The 15,899-nt window shown below is 36.7% G+C and overlaps 1 protein-coding gene across 3 annotated transcripts in view; it reads left to right on the plus strand.

The window, feature by feature from the left end:
- The first annotated feature begins 1,278 nt into the window (after positions 1-1,278).
- Positions 1,279-15,899, plus strand: part of TENT2 (terminal nucleotidyltransferase 2) — a 38,261-nt gene continuing 23,640 nt past the window's right edge. Inside the window, exons 1-8 of one of the 3 annotated variants that reach the window (XM_032213223.1) lie at positions 1,279-1,586; positions 5,776-5,937; positions 7,127-7,243; positions 11,175-11,424; positions 12,124-12,238; positions 12,331-12,422; positions 13,972-14,038; positions 15,475-15,544. In XM_032213223.1, the coding sequence (XP_032069114.1) occupies positions 5,813-5,937; positions 7,127-7,243; positions 11,175-11,424; positions 12,124-12,238; positions 12,331-12,422; positions 13,972-14,038; positions 15,475-15,544 (836 nt within the window). In that variant the 5' untranslated portion in view covers positions 1,279-1,586; positions 5,776-5,812. The remainder of the gene's footprint in view (positions 1,587-5,775; positions 5,938-7,126; positions 7,244-11,174; positions 11,425-12,123; positions 12,239-12,330; positions 12,423-13,971; positions 14,039-15,474; positions 15,545-15,899) is intronic. The other 2 variants (XM_032213221.1, XM_032213224.1) reach the window with 2 other exon arrangements.

The raw sequence follows: 15,899 nt of genomic DNA on the forward strand, positions 1-15,899 counted from the left end.
ATGTCCTTCTGGGTTTGGCTCCAAGTGGGGAAAAAGACACTGGAGACATGGAGGCTGCTTGGAAAGATGGTTTATTGGTGGACAGGACCACATGGCTTGAGTCCTGAGCAGAAAAGGTAATCACATGTTTCAATGTTGGTGGAGAAGAAGGGAAGGGAAGGCAAGGAAGGAAGAGAAGTTGAGACCCTGGTTTTATGCCCTTTCTGGCCTTTGATCTTCAGCTTGTATTCTGATTGGTTGTCAGACTCCCATGGGCCCATGCAGGGGCAACTCTCTAGGCTGCGTTTTGAATCCAGGTTTGGTTGAGTTCTCAGAAGCCATGTGGCGAGTTGCTAAAAGGGCCAATATTATCATGCCTTAATCCCATCACTCTGGAGCTGAGGGGAAAACCCTTATTATGTGAAGTGGAGTAGCTCAGGCTTTAATGGCTCATTGACAAAGGGGGATGGGCAGGAAGCTGCAGGCAGCTATTTTGTCTTTTAAAACATGTTTCTTACTTTTTCACATCCAGAGAAATATTCTGCCTTTTCAATATTTCTTAGGATATTTCATTTTTCTGGGAGAGGGCTGGGTGATAACTTCCTACAATCTTCAAGAACTAGTTTATTCTATCCGAGTAAGGGGCCTTTATATTGCCCCGAAACAATAATTATATAGACATTTATTTATTTTATTTTGTCAAGATTGCATAAGACAGAAGTATAAACATGATTATGAATACACAAAATGGATACGAGTAAGTGGGAACAGTAGGACAAGGACGATAGTAGGCACCTTGGTGCGCTTATGCACACCCCTTACAGACCTGTTAGAAATGGGATGAGGTAGACAGTCTAAGGTTAAAGTTGTGGGGGTTTGGGAATGAAATCAGAGAGTCAGGTAGTGCATTCCAGGCATTAACCACTGTTTCTGAAGTCCTATTTTCTGCAATCGAGTTTGGAGCTGTTTACCTTGAGTTTATATCTATTGTGTGTTCGTGTATTCTATTGTGTATAATATATTGTGCATACGTTTGTATCTATTGTGTGCTCATGCTAATCTGTCAGGAGAGTCCAGAGAATTTCTTCTATGGAGCATAAAACCTCCGGAGAGGTACAGCCCACGTGCTTGAACAAGGGAGCAGCGCCAAAGGCGCATGCGCAGAATGGGATGTCGAAGACTTGCGAGGAGGGAGATTACCGAGGCTGAGAGCATAAGAGCGGGAGCTCTGGAGCGCTTCCGGTCGGAGCGCTTTGGATCCGGGGTACACCCAAAGCCTCAGCCATAGAGATGGTCCCGTTTATGGAACTTCCGGTTTACTTCCGGAGAATCCTACCTGCCTTTCTCTTTCTCTCCAGAAAGGAAGGGAAGAAAAGAGAATAAGGCGGCTGGCCTCGAAAAGCGGGTGGGCCTCGACCCTCAGCCGCTCCTGAATTCTACGCCCTCGCCGGAGTAAGTTAAAAACAACCTTCGCACAGGTTGTAGCCCGGAGCGGACGAGATGAAGAGAGCGCCTCTTGGGCTTCTTTTTGACCGAGCGGGGATCCTGCTGGGTCTCCCTTTAGAAGCGAGCGGACTGTTGGGCCTGCAGGGCTTTTGAGAGAAAAGGCAAGAGTGCTTGTTTCTGGCCCGTTTGGTTAGGATGTTCTAGGGGCCCCTGCCAAGGCGAGTAACTTTCGGCGGGGCATCTGGGAAGAGAGAAATGTGGAGAAAACCGGCCTCAGCAACGGAGATTTTCACGGGAGTCGGGGGGTTCTGATGCCTTGGCAGTTCTTGGTACCCTGCACCGGTTGTGATTGTTGTTGTTGTTATGTTAATCTTTGGTGAGATTCACAGCCTTTGGGGCTGGTTGGTAGCTCAACAGCTCGAGTCCTATTATTATTATTATTATTATTATTATTATTATTATTATTATTATTATTATTATTGCAATTAACACACACACGTTAATTCATGGTGGTTTGGGTATAAAAAGATACTTTCCTTTCAGGTAGAGTATCTTATACATAGGTTTATGTCAGAGGTCTTCAAACTTGGCAACTTTAAGACTTGTGGATTTCAATTCCCAGAATGCTGTGCTGGCTGGAGAATTCTGGGAGTTGAAGTCTACAAGTCTTAAAGTTGCCAAGTTTGGGGACCCCTGGTTTATGTTGTCTTTACAGTTGCAGTTACAGCAATTGCTTCTAAATTGTCTTTAAAAAAGTATGGGGTGTATTTTGAGCCTCACCTGAAGAAACTCTAACTTTGCAGAATTGATTCTTTAAGAAAGATTGGGAAGTGAAGGCGAATGCTTTGCCAAGCCAATAATTGGAAACTCCTGAAAGTTGGTGTGCTGCGTCTTTGATGGATTAGTGCAAAAAAAAAAAGTATCTACTGCCTTCTGCATTTTTGGGTTGGTTTATTGAGGAGGGGGTCTCATTTGGAAAGATTTGGTTCTCCTGGATGTTGATGGGAATCTCTAAGAAAATACAAGCAATTTTTAACTAAAACATTTAAAAACTACTGTTGATATATCTTGACAGTAAGGGCCCTTAAAATGAAACCAAAGTGATTTAGGAAAAGTAATTTACAGTAATGATATCTGGTAAGGAAGATGGTTTTAGTTTGACTTTTATAATTGTAGTGTATTCATTGTTTTAACTTCTATTGTAGGCAACTGCATAAGAAAGCTTTACTCTTGTGCACTTCTCCATAGTTCATCTTCTGGCAGTTTGTCATATTTGACTCTAAAGTTTTCTGAATTGTTAACTATAAACAAATTTATAGCAAATTCAATAATTTCAGTATGTGTTATGTAATTAAATATTTCTTTTTGGCTGACAATTGTTTGATAATCTTGGCATCAAACTAACAAACTTCAGGGGATTTCAATTCCTGTAATTCCCTAAAAGTGTGACCATTTGTTATGCTAATCTGGGATTATGGAAACTGAAGTCAAGACATCTTGAGAACACCAGGTTGGGTGAGTGTTTTTACACTATATACAAATATATAAATCTCATCATATTCCCTTTGCCATTTTTAAACCTACAAAATAAGTGGTGTTCCTGCAAAATTATTTTGAGATGCTATGATCAGAAATATATTGGAAGTCACTTTTAATATTGAGCTAGCAAATTGCCAAACTACTGGCCTTAATGTCCATCATCTTAGAATAAGCTTTATTGAAAATGAATCAAATGAAAACAGTTACCAAAGGGAAGCATTGCTTCATTTAGCTCTTTGTGTATAGTGAGTGGTGTCCTGTGAGTGGCTCAGCAAGGATACAAATGCAAATTATTTGCAAAGCTGTTAGCAATGCAAGTTCAACAAAAAGTAGAAAAAATAAATACATACCTCCTTTCCCTCATCATGGTAGAAATTATAATCAGCTATTAGATCAGTGACATATAGCATATGGCCATCTTGTTTTACACCTGGTATCCCTGCTACTGGCCATGCTAGCTTGGGCTCTTGGGGGTTGTATCCCAGAACAAAATAGTTTAATAGTTCTTAATGCAATTATTATTGTTAATGGTTCTTCAATGCAATGCTGAAATTGCCAGGCTGCAGGAAGACAAATAATAGGAGAGACTCTTGCTTCTCTGCCACATTCGAATTTTTGTGAGTGTTAAAATATAGGCAAGTAGTCCTTGATTTAAAGTTATTAGTTTAATGAAGTTATATTGACTCTGAAAAAAGTGACTTGTGGCCAGTCTCAGCATCTCCATAGTCATATATTTGATGATTGTTGCAGCATCCCCACAGTCACACAATCAAATGATTATCACAGCATTCCCATGATCACATAATTAAAATTTGGCAACCAGCATGTATTTACAATGGTTGCAGCATCCTTGGGTCATGTGATTCCCATTTGTGACCTTTCCCAATTGGCTTCTGATAACAAAGTGGGAGGAGCTGAATTTGCTTAACAATTTCAGTGCTTCATTTAATTGTGGCAAAATAGTCATACAATTGGGAAGAATTCAAACAACGTTCTTAGCAACAGAAATCCTGGGCCCAATATGGTCCTAAATCGAAGATTATTTTGAGCTTATTAAAACAAAGTTCTGGGCTACCTACATTGTTTGTATGAACTCTCCTCAATGCATATTAAGGTTTATTGCTGTTTAACTGTTTGGTTTATTGCTTGTTTTTCATTTTTTGGTAGCTGCACAGTAAATGGACAGCAATATAAATTGATAGCATAAATACATGTCAATAACAACTTCATTACAGATTTCTTTTGTATTCAATGTAGATGTGTGTGTGTGTGTGTTTATGATACATGCATGTGCTAGAGAGCAAAATGGAAATATATTTAAAATCTTGCTTGGCCATATTGGTTACCATATATGCCATTTTCTTACTTCCTAAGTAGTTTAATAAAGCTTCTGGTATGTGTTTTGTAATCAATTAGAGACCAAGATAGTTGTGACTCTGTAAAATAGTGTATTTCTATTTTTGGTATTACTATTATTCTGTACATCTATGAAAAATGGAATGGAATAGTGGAAATGCAGCTTATTGAAGGAATTGTGGATAAACTGTAATAAAGGGACCCCAAGGCTCTGTTTTAGGCCCAATACTCTTCAACGTCTTCATCAATGATTTGGATGAGGGAATAAATGGGGAACTCATCAAATTTGCAGATGACTCCAAGCTGGTAGGAATAGCCAACACTCCAGAAGATAGGCTTAAAATACAGAAGGATCTTGACAACCTTGAACATTGGACACTATCTAACAAAATGATATCCAATGGTAAAAAGAGTAAGGTTCTACATTTAGGCAAGAAAAACGCAATACACAGGTACGGTATAGGTGGTACCTTGCTCAATAGTAGTAACTGTGAGTGGGATCTTGGAGTCCTAGTGGACAACCATTTAAATATGAGCCAGCAGTGTGCAGCAGCTGCCAAAAAAGCCAACACAGTTCTAGGCTACATAAACAGGGATGGAATCAAGATCACGTGAAGTGTAAATACCACTTTATAATGCCTTGGTAAGGCCACACTTGGAATACTGCATTTAGTTTTGGTCGCCACAATATAGAAAAGATGTGGAGATTCTAGAAGGAGTGCAGAGAAGAGCAACAAAGATGATTAGGAGACTGGAAACTAAAACATATGAAGAACGGTTGCAGGAACTGGGTATGTCTAATTTAGTGAAAAGAAGGATAGCAGTGTTCCAATATCTCAAGGGTTGCCAAAAAGAAGAGGGAGTAAAACTATTCTCCAAAACACCTGAGGGTAGGACAAGAAGCAATGGGTGGAAACTAATCAAGGAGAAGAGCAAATTAGAAATGAGGAGAAATTTCCTGACAGTTAGAACAATTAATCAGTGGAACAGCTTGCCTCCAGAAGTTGTGAATGCCCCAACACTGGAAGTCTTTAAGAAGATGTTGGATAGCCATTTGTCTGAAATGGTATAGTGTTTCCTTCCTAAGCAGGGGGTTGGACTAGAAGACCCAAGGTCCCTTCCAACTCGGCTATTGTATTGTATTGTATTTTAAATGGAATGGAATAGTAGAAATGCAGCTTATTGAAGGGATTGTGCAAAAAAAGGGATCTGCTTTGACTACATACAAATATAATACAAAAAGTATTTCAATATTAATACAGCTATTGCAAAATACAATACATGTTATATCTGTATAATACAATATTACAGTGCCAAACATGTTAATAAAAGTATTTTTATTGGTAAATATTAATGTAAATATTTTGATAATATATTTGTCAAAAATCATATTAGTTTATAGTAATTGTAAATAGGTAGGTTTTTTTACTTCACTTTCATTTAAAATTTATATAGGTAGAAGAATACATGTTCGTTTATAGCACAGAAGAGCATGTTCCCAAATTCTTCCACTTTGAGTCGTCCACCTTTTCCACTAGAACACCAACGATATAATCTCTTCATTAATCTTCCAGTAAACGTACCTCCAGTTGTCTTTCATCAGCCACTTCAGAGAACGTAAGTTTGGTATTATTTTAATATGAAGTTTATTAGACATAGATTTTCAGAACAAATCATGTGGGGTAGCAAATCTTGAAATGTTGAAAATGCAAATCATTCCAGAGAAGTAGTCTCATATATTTTGTGTGTGTGTGTGTGTGTGTGTGTATTATAAGACTGCATTATAAGGCAAAGTTGTGTAAGAAGTTTAAACAGTTTATGATTCTTTTATAAAATAGTTAATATTTGTAATTCTAGGGTAGATATTTGTGTTTTATAAAAGAATCACACACTGAGTGTGTGTGTGTAAATAATGCCATTCTGTCTCTTTGGAAGACATTTTACAAGTAGGGAAATCCAGTCATAAGTCACTAGGGTTGTTAAGTCGAGATATCCACATGACTGGAAGTGATTAAGCCGCCTGGAGTCCTCTGGGATTGGGCGGCCTATAAATCTAATAAATTGAATTGAATTGAATTGAATTTTATGATCCTTTTTTTGCAGTGGCCATTAAGTGAACATTGCAGTTGTAAGTGCAAATATTTTTAAATGAGTATTTTTTTGCTGGCAAATTTTTTTGTGAATCATAGTTACATGACTATGCAATACCACAATCTGTCATAAATGTGACTAGTTGCCAAATGCCATACTTGAAGTCATGTGGCCAAGTCGGGGGGTGGCGTGACCATAATTACCAGCAGGGAGTGCTTCATGGGCTGTAAAACACCTGGCCACTGTAAATGTAAATGATCAATAACCACCTGGTCATAAGCTGAGGGCTACCTATAACGGAAAAAGAAAATGAAAAAGCAAAAGAACAAGAAAAAAAGCATGAAATAAATGGACCAGAGATTTAGAAGCATAATAAAATTAAGTAACAAATTTTCAGAACAACTTTAATACTAGCAATAGCAATAGCAATAGCAGATTTTTATATACCGCTTCATAGGGCTTTCAGCCCTCTCTAAGCGGTTTACAGAGTCAGCATATTGCCCCCAACAACAATCCGGGTCCTCATTTTACCAACCTCGGAAGGATGGAAGGCTGAGTCAACCCTGAGCCGGTGAGATTTGAATCGCTGAACTGCTGATCTAGCAGTCAGCCTGCAGTGCTGCATTTAACCACTGCGCCACCTCGGCTCTACTATTCTGGTTTTAATACCTTGGTGAGTTTCATAAGCAATAATATCACACTTTAATATCCTTAGAACTCTCGTGAATGGTAGTCTTTCAACCATCCCTCCTATTTCACCACCACACTTTGCCTGCCAAAATGATAATCCATCGCATGGATCACCTACACCTATGTTATTCCGGCGCAGAAAGTAAGTAAAATCTATAAACATGATAGGAATAATTATTTTATTTTATTTATAGAAACTGTGGAACCAATGGCTTGTTCTGTACTTACTTTTAACTTACGTTTTTGTATTTGTATTGTTTGTATAGATCCCATTTGGAAATCAAATCAACAGCTTAATATATGAAAATGTGCTGCGCAGTGATGAGTTTGACAATTTTAGTTTCCGGTTTAGATTAACAATAGCAGGTATCATATGAAATGAACAAATAATTAATATTGCCCAGTAAGTTTGAAACTAGCAGGTATCATAAGATGAGCCACACATTTCACATTTCATGTGACACCATATTAAAGATGAACAACCTGAAACTCCAGAATTTCACCATCTCCAAAAATTGGGAGCAACCCATTCCAACCTTTTTCCAAAAATTCCCACTGAATTATAATTTTAAATGCAATAAAAGGGAAACATTAAATATTAGTTACTTTGAAATGAAACCAAATTTAGTTCTAGCTTTGTTCTGTTCCTATCCTAAGTTTTAAAATGTTTGAATACAAGTAGCAATGGAAATTTTCTTAATTCTCCAGTACTCGGCTAAAAAGAGTTCAGAAAAAAGTTTTAAAAAGTTTAGAGGCTCAGTGCATACTGGGACTTAGACATGATATTACTGGACTGATCCAGCATGAATGGAGTTTTATTCAGAATGATTCTGCTGTGAGAATTTTTTTCTTCCCCTGCATTCCTTAGAACAGTGGTGGCTAACCTTTTCCAGACTGAGTGCCCAAAGTGTGTGTGAATGCGTGCCCCCAACCCCCAAAATGCAATATGTGTGTGGTCCCTGTGCATGCGCCCCACCCCTATGCATTTGTCCTGCCCCTGTGCATGCGCAGCAGAGACCAGAAGACCAGCTGGCCGGTGGGACGTCCATGTGCATGTGTGGCAGAGCTGAAGAGACCCACAGACAGGGCACTGCGTGCCACAGGTTCGCCATCACAGCCTTAGAACTTTCATCCTCACAATGTGTTCTTGGATATTCAAAGCACATAGGGAATCTGAGTTAGTTGTAGGGAAGAGTGGTGGTAAATTGATTAAATTTTCTTCCACTTTGTGAGAAAGTTTTAATGGCTCAGAAGCTATCTCCACATAGAAAGTCCTTCCATTTTTAGAAAAACAAACACTAATTCCAAGTCTGCTTTATTTTAACTTGGTGATTACCTCACTGGATAATGGAGGTCTCTCATATTCAAAGTTTGGAGATTTTCACATTGGTACATGCCTCCATCTGTAATATTTTTTAAATGGCTACATACTGTATATACTCGAGTATAAGCCTAGTTTTTCAGCCCACTTTTTGGGCTGGAAAAAGCCGCCTCGGCTTATACTCGAGTCAGTGAAAAATTTGCCCGAAATGGAGGAGAAAAAGGGGCGGGGCCATGCCGCTGGGTGACACTCGTGAATGGCCCAGTGCCCCTGTGAGTTTCCCTCCCTCTGTGTCAGTTTGCCGCGCAGCGCGCACCGCACCATCCCCCCTCCTCACGTTCTAATGTAATGCAGGGCTGTCTTACGATTCCCCTTCCTCCCCCTACTGCCGCTCTGCAACGATGTCCCACCTCCTCCTTGTTATGGCAAGCAGCCACATAGCGATGTCCCACCTCCTCTGGTACAGTGATCCAATGATAGGAATCACTGTGCCGTGTGTCATAGGAGGCGGGACATCGCTCCCGCGGCTGCACGGGACATCATCATCACAGCGGGACATCAGCATCATGAGGTGAGTGAAGTATTTCATTGAATACACCGCTAGTTTACTGTTTTTCTTTGAAATAAATATTCAAAAACATTATTGGTATCTATTTTTATTTTTGAAATTTACCGGTAGCTGCTGCATTTCCCACCCTAGGCTTATACTCGAGTCAATAACTTTTCCAGTTTTTTGTGGTAAAATTAGGTGCCTCGGCTTATATTCGGGTCGGCCTATACTCGAGTATATACGGTATTTTGTGTTTCTTTGTCTTTCTACTATCAATATCAAAAATGTCAGGAAAAGAGTATCAGCTTCTCAGAGCCACAAATCAAAAGTGGTTCATCACTTAACGTGCTGTGGGAAATGAAATACATAATCCAAACTGTATCAGAGGAATCCGTATATGTTTGTGGGTTTTTAAAAATGCATTACTGAGCTAACAGTAAGCTTCAAATTATAATACTTGCATGATCAGCCTATATTTTTGTGTAATCTGGATGATGGTAATAGCCAATGGAAATATTACATAACGTAGGTTAAAATGAAGTTTGTATCTGAACCTGATACTTTAATCAAAAGGAAAAAAAACTTTGGTTTAGACTATCAACTTGTATTCAAAATGTAGCTAATTGAAATAAATGTTTTGCTTGTATAAGCATGGATGCAGTGTTTTAAAAGTATTGTTATGCTTCTCAAATGCTTGTGTAGTTGCATTATCAACTACATATACATGGCATTCAGCTTATTAACTAACTGAATGATTTGATTATTACAACAGTGAGATAGGTATCCAGAATATTTTTTCAAGGATTTGTTTTGCTTTTAAATGGCCATTTCAATGCCAAGAAAGCCAAATGCCTAAAAATTCACTTGTTTGCATATCTGTTCTCCTTTGCTTTGTATCAGGGATTGTAGAGTACTAGCATTTTTATCCGCTACTAAATAGATATGGTCCATAATATTCTTGTTCTGAAGTTTCACTAAATATCACCTTAAATTACTGATTATCTATTTTCAGGGGAGTACTCCTTTTATGTAACATTGGTGCATTTTCACTTTTTCTGATAAGTAATCCTTGCAATCTCACTAGAGACCTAATGATTAATATGATTTGTTTGTGGGCTACTGCTTTGTCTCCCAGAGTCACATCAAAAAACTTTTGTCAAAGCTTTTTTGCAAAGAGAAGCACCCATTGAAATCTTTTTTATGGGCATAAAATTTATCTTGTATGCAGCAACTACTGCCTTGATTAAAAAATAATGGCAAGATATCCTGTATGAGTGGCAGGAACTTTTGTCAGTATTTCAGTAATTAAAAGTGGTGAATCTTTATTTTCAGATCACAGCATTCATAATTAACAACACACTTGCTTGATTAGTATTAAACAAGTGTGTTGTTTATTGTGAATATTGTAGTCTAAAAATAATAAAATCATATCAAGCTTATTGAGGCTGCTGAAAGCAAGATGTTTTGTAATAGACAATAGCAATAGCAATAGCAGTAGACTTATATACCGCTTCATAGGCCTTTCAGGCCTCTCTAAGCGGTTTACAGAGAGTCAGCATATTGCCCCCAACAATCTGGGTCCTCATTTTACCCACCTCGGAAGGATGGAAGGCTGAGTCAACCCTGAGCCGGTGAGATTTGAACCGCTGACCTGCTGATCTAGCAGTAGCCTGCAGTGCTGCATTTAACCACTGCGCCACCTTGGCTTAGACAATTGTTGCTTTCATATATAAATATTGTGAAATGAAATAGAGATTCTTTTTTGCCCAGATCAAACATTTTACTGTCTGTACAATCTAAACCTACACAGACACTTTCTACATTTTGAATGGCTGTTGTGGTAAGTTTTTCTATCTCTCCTATCTTTCTTATCACCCTTATCACTGGGTGCACATTGGACACAACTTCTCACTAAAGTGCACTTTGTAAGATGTGAACTTATTCTTTTGGATAGGGAGTATTTCAAAAACAGTATGGTTTGTGTAAGATGGTCTTCATCGGATTAAACTTTCAGTTTCAAAACTTGTATTTAATCAAGCACTTTTCCATGGGGCACAGTTGGGTTCCCTGTTTAAAAGAATTTGGCACATCCTTATAAAGCATAATGCACAGTTTTGGAATATTCACCTTAATTTACAATTGAGGTTTTTGTTGTTTATTTTAAATGGAAAACTGGAATAATCAAATCTTTTATGTTTTTAGGAGGTTGAAAGAAGAGGATGTTCCTTATGAAGTAAAGCGTCAGCGATTTCATTCACCTCATCGTGAATTAACTTCAGCTAACCAATTGGTGCCTTTAATAGAAGATCATAGATATTCATTCCCTGAATCAATTTCTTCGCCATTATTTCAAACACATTACATCTCAGATTTAACAGGATGTGTGCCACCTTTACAAGAACCTTCCTTTAATAATGCTATAGAAGCTACACTTCCTGTAGCCAAAGATAAGGTAAGATTGAAAAGAATATTGTTTATAATATTATAAAATAAGTGTTATAAAGGCACCAAGTCTCAGTTTGGCTTAATGCACTTCTACAATTAGGAATCAGTTTATAGAAACTCCACATTCCTGGAGTTTCTACAGATGTAGAAGAGAAAATGTAGATAAAGATTCAACATTTTCTTTAAATTGGAAATGTTAAAATAAAAAAACAAAAAAATCACACCATATTCCTAAATAAGTCTTTTTCCCACTGCCTCCAATCCTAATCAAAGTGAGTGGAAGGAGGCTGTTTCGTGCTGCATTAATCTTGACATCCAGGCTAAGAACTATTATAATAAAAAGGTTTTCCACTGCTTATTGCTGTATAGCAACCATTTTAAAGATAAAGCTACCAGGTTATCTAAAATCAGTGTTCATTAGAATAAAACCCAATTTGTTTTTGATTGTCTCCAACTTCCAAGAATAAATGTTTCTTGGTCTTGTGATTGATGTGCTGCTTAACTTCATAGACCTGAAATAATTAATCTTGCTCATTAGGATCTAGATAATTTGTTATTTGCAAGACAGATCTAGTATGAACCAGATGAAGAGCAATGTAGGATTGATGATTTTTTATCCTAAAAAAGTGGTCTACATTCAATAAGGCTTAAAAGACTGGGCTAATATTTATATATTAAATGTAAGTTTTGTTTTTTATACATAAAGTTAAGTCAGCAAGTACTGGAGTTATTTCAAGCATGTCAACAACAAACCTACGACTTGAACAAAAAAGAGCTTTGCCGTACTCAACTCCAAAGGGAAATTCAGCAGATCTTTCCAAGTATGCAATCCTGTATATTTATTAGTCAATACTTTTGGTATTTGAATTATTTCAAAGAAGAACATATTTTTTAAATTATTTTTGTCTTACAGATAGTAGACTCTTTTTGGTTGGATCTTCACTGAATGGATTTGGTACTCGTAGCAGTGATGGTGATTTGTGCCTAGTGGTTAAAGAGGAGCCAGTAAGTAAATATAAATATCCATATTTTTAAAACAAAGAGTACTGAAAGGGAGATAAACATAGAAGAACAAGTAAAACTAGTTTCTAAAAAATCAAATTTATCAAGGTGTAGGTTGAGCTTGTGCAAAGTATTCATTGAAAATAGCTATTTGTTCAAATAAGTATTCTAATGATTTCCAAGTAACACTTTGGGCAAGAAATAGAAAAATGTAAGCAATGTTAATATAGTATAATATGATGTAATATATTACCCCATCTCTGTTGGATATACAGTATAAGAATTCTCCATGGCCATGCTTGTATGATTTGTATAAATGTTCTTGTTCACATGATGGAAATACTTTTCCATCTAAGAAAAATAGAGAACTGCCTTACTGCAGCCACAGTTTTTTTAAGATCACAAGGAGGACACATCCTTCATGGGGTTTTTTTCTGTAACAAAAATAAGACAATTAGTGGGGTGAGCTCTGCAATTTTAAAGAAGCTGTGTCCTTGCAAAAATTGCAAATAAAACCCCACCAGATACTTTGAAAGAAATCACTTTAAGTTAAAAGGGTGGTTTGGTGCATTACATGCTACATTAGTTTTAATAACATTTTTAGAAGGCATTCACATCAGTAGTAAAAGCCATTAATAAGTGACTTTTGAAACAATAATTATGCAAATACGCATCATAGAGAGGGTTCAGCTTATATGCTAAGAAATACTGCCTAACTACTGGTTCTGATTTAATTCCATTTGTCTATTTTGTTGTTTGGATTTTTGAAATAGTGTGCGAGTGTGACAAATAGCTTGAAGCAAATTTGGGAGGGGGGACTGTGAAATACCACTTAAATGATTTATATCCATCCATCCTTCCGAGGTGGGTAAAATGAGGACCCAGATTGTTGGGGGCAATATGCTGACTCTCTGTAAACCGCTTAGAGAGACCTGAAAGGCCTATGAAGCGGTATATAAGTCTACTGCTATATAATCATTAGACTTATTTTTAGGGAGACATGGATACTATTATTAACAAAAGGAAAAGCTTGGATATTTGTAAAAGAGATCAGAAAGAATTGAGCCCTATTCTCTATTTACTATTGATCCAAACAATTGCTATTATCCCAATACAATAGAATGTGGCAAAAATTACCTTTCTTTAATGACTCTCTTTTACAGGCTACTACATTTTGATAAATGGAATTATTGTGTGTGTCCGTCCCTGTGTCCATGTGTGTTTTAAACTCAATCTAACTCTGTCTGGAATTCTAAATGTATTGATTGTCCATCGTTCTAAATTTCCTTGGGACTTTACATGATATCGTAGAAGAATAACCCCTGGTATAGTGGTTGAGCTTTAGCACATGGGCTATTCTAAGACTTGGATCTTTGAGCTTGTTCCTGCTATTCTATAATGAACAAAGTGCTTTCATCTTCTGGGTTTACTCCTTTTCTTTTTCACTTCATGCATTCATTTGATGAAATGTTTCCATTTGAAGATTTACATGTCTAAATACCTCCATTTTCAAACATTATTAAAACATCATTAAAACATTAATTTATTTCAGATGAATCAGAAGACTGAAGCAAGACACATACTCAGTGTACTCCAAAAACACTTCTGTAGGAAGCTTTGTAAGTTCTAGACCTTGTTTAGTGAAATGAATATTGTTAATTTGTTTATAGTTTTCACTAACAGAGATATGCAATTAATGCATTCTTGAGTTAGTGACCTTTATTTGGATTTGAAATGTATTTCATTTGTGTGTGCACTTTCTTGTTAGTAGCATGTCTTACCATTTTAGAAAATTTCAAAAACACGTTTTTGATGAAGATTTCTGTTATATTTCTAGGAAAGTACAATATTATGCTCTAAGGCAGTGTTTTTCAACCACTGTGCCGTGGCACACTAGTGTGCCGTGACATAGTGTAAGGTGTGCCGTGGGAGAATTACTTTATATATAGTCAATATAGGCACAGAGTTAAATTTTTTTAACATTTTCTAATGGTGGTGTGCCTCGTGATTTTTTTCATGAAAAAAGTGTGCCTTTGCACAAAAAAGGTTGAAAAACACTGCTCTAAGGAAGTAGGATATAATGCCTTACAACCAAAGTAAACTATTAAGATGGGATGTTATGCAGATTAATTTTCTGGTGTTTTAATAAATGAAATTTCAAACTCAAACTGCACATTTTGGATATAATCCCAGGGAAGTGTTCTGGACCTTGCATAAATAAGGTCATCAAAAAAAAATTTCTGTTTATTAAGACAGATGATCTATTTTTTATGTCAGTTCGAGAGAGAAGGTGATGCTGTCTTAATGAATTTAATCATTAAAACAACATGTATTTACACTGACTGTTAAGGAAGAATACTGTACAAGATCATGTTTTTATGAATAGCAATAATGCACTGAGCTGTCATGAAGTTATTTTTGTACACACACACACGCACACGCACACTATTTGTAGATTGTACAGAGTTCCTTTGTGAGGGAATTGGCAGTTTCTAAATTAGATAGATGGATGGATGGTGGATGGATAGCCTGAAGCACTTCTGAATAATGCAATCCAATTTGCTGTTTATTGATATTTCTATGCTGCTTCAATCATATATTCTTTGATAATAAAAAACATACAATTATAGCAGTTACAATAAAGATTTAAGTTAAGAACCTCGTAGTCAGTAAAATACAATAGCAGCAACCTACAATACCTAAAAATACGAAGGTCTAGCAACAGAATATAATTTCAAGTTTCCTCTTGAAAGTCACTCATGGAAAATATCTATGTGGTCGCTAAGATTCAATGATTTGATGGCACATAATCCAAGCAGAAAGGGGGTCATTCATTCATATAGAAAATCTCTACAAATTGAATAAAATCCCTGCCAGAAATGATGCAGCATGGCCTAAGAATTTCTTTGCAATAAAATCACTAATTAAATTTTATCTATTTATTTAATTACATCTGAGCAACATGAAACTGTATAGGAAATATGTTCTGATAAATTTCCTGCTGCAAAATAACATTTATATTAGACGTTACAGGAGTTTTTCATTTTCTTTACAGCAAGTTACATTGAGAGACCTCAACTGATCCGAGCAAAAGTGCCAATAGTAAAGTTCAGGGATAAAGTCAGGCAAGTAACTGCAATTACCATTATTTTTTCATATATTCATTTAGACAGGGTGGGCTTACTAGTATGGGACATGTTTCTTAGAGTTTTCTTATCAATCTGTCATTTGTTTCTTCATTGCTATAGTAATGATGACAATCAGTTGCAAATGTTATGGTGAATAGCATTATTCCATTATTTCAGATTCTTTTTTTTCTGATATTTTGTCTCTCTGCATGTTTTTATTAGTAGAGAAGTGGCTGAAGTTGCAATGACTGACCCAGTCCAAACAATAAAGCTAGTTCCATTTACTGTTTTAACAGAATTCAAAAGAAAAAATGGGGAACGTGTGGCATTTTAAATTGTACTAACTCTCACT

This window comes from Thamnophis elegans, chromosome 3 (genome assembly GCF_009769535.1).
Source record: "Thamnophis elegans isolate rThaEle1 chromosome 3, rThaEle1.pri, whole genome shotgun sequence".
NCBI classification, from domain to species: Eukaryota; Metazoa; Chordata; class Lepidosauria; order Squamata; family Colubridae; genus Thamnophis; species Thamnophis elegans.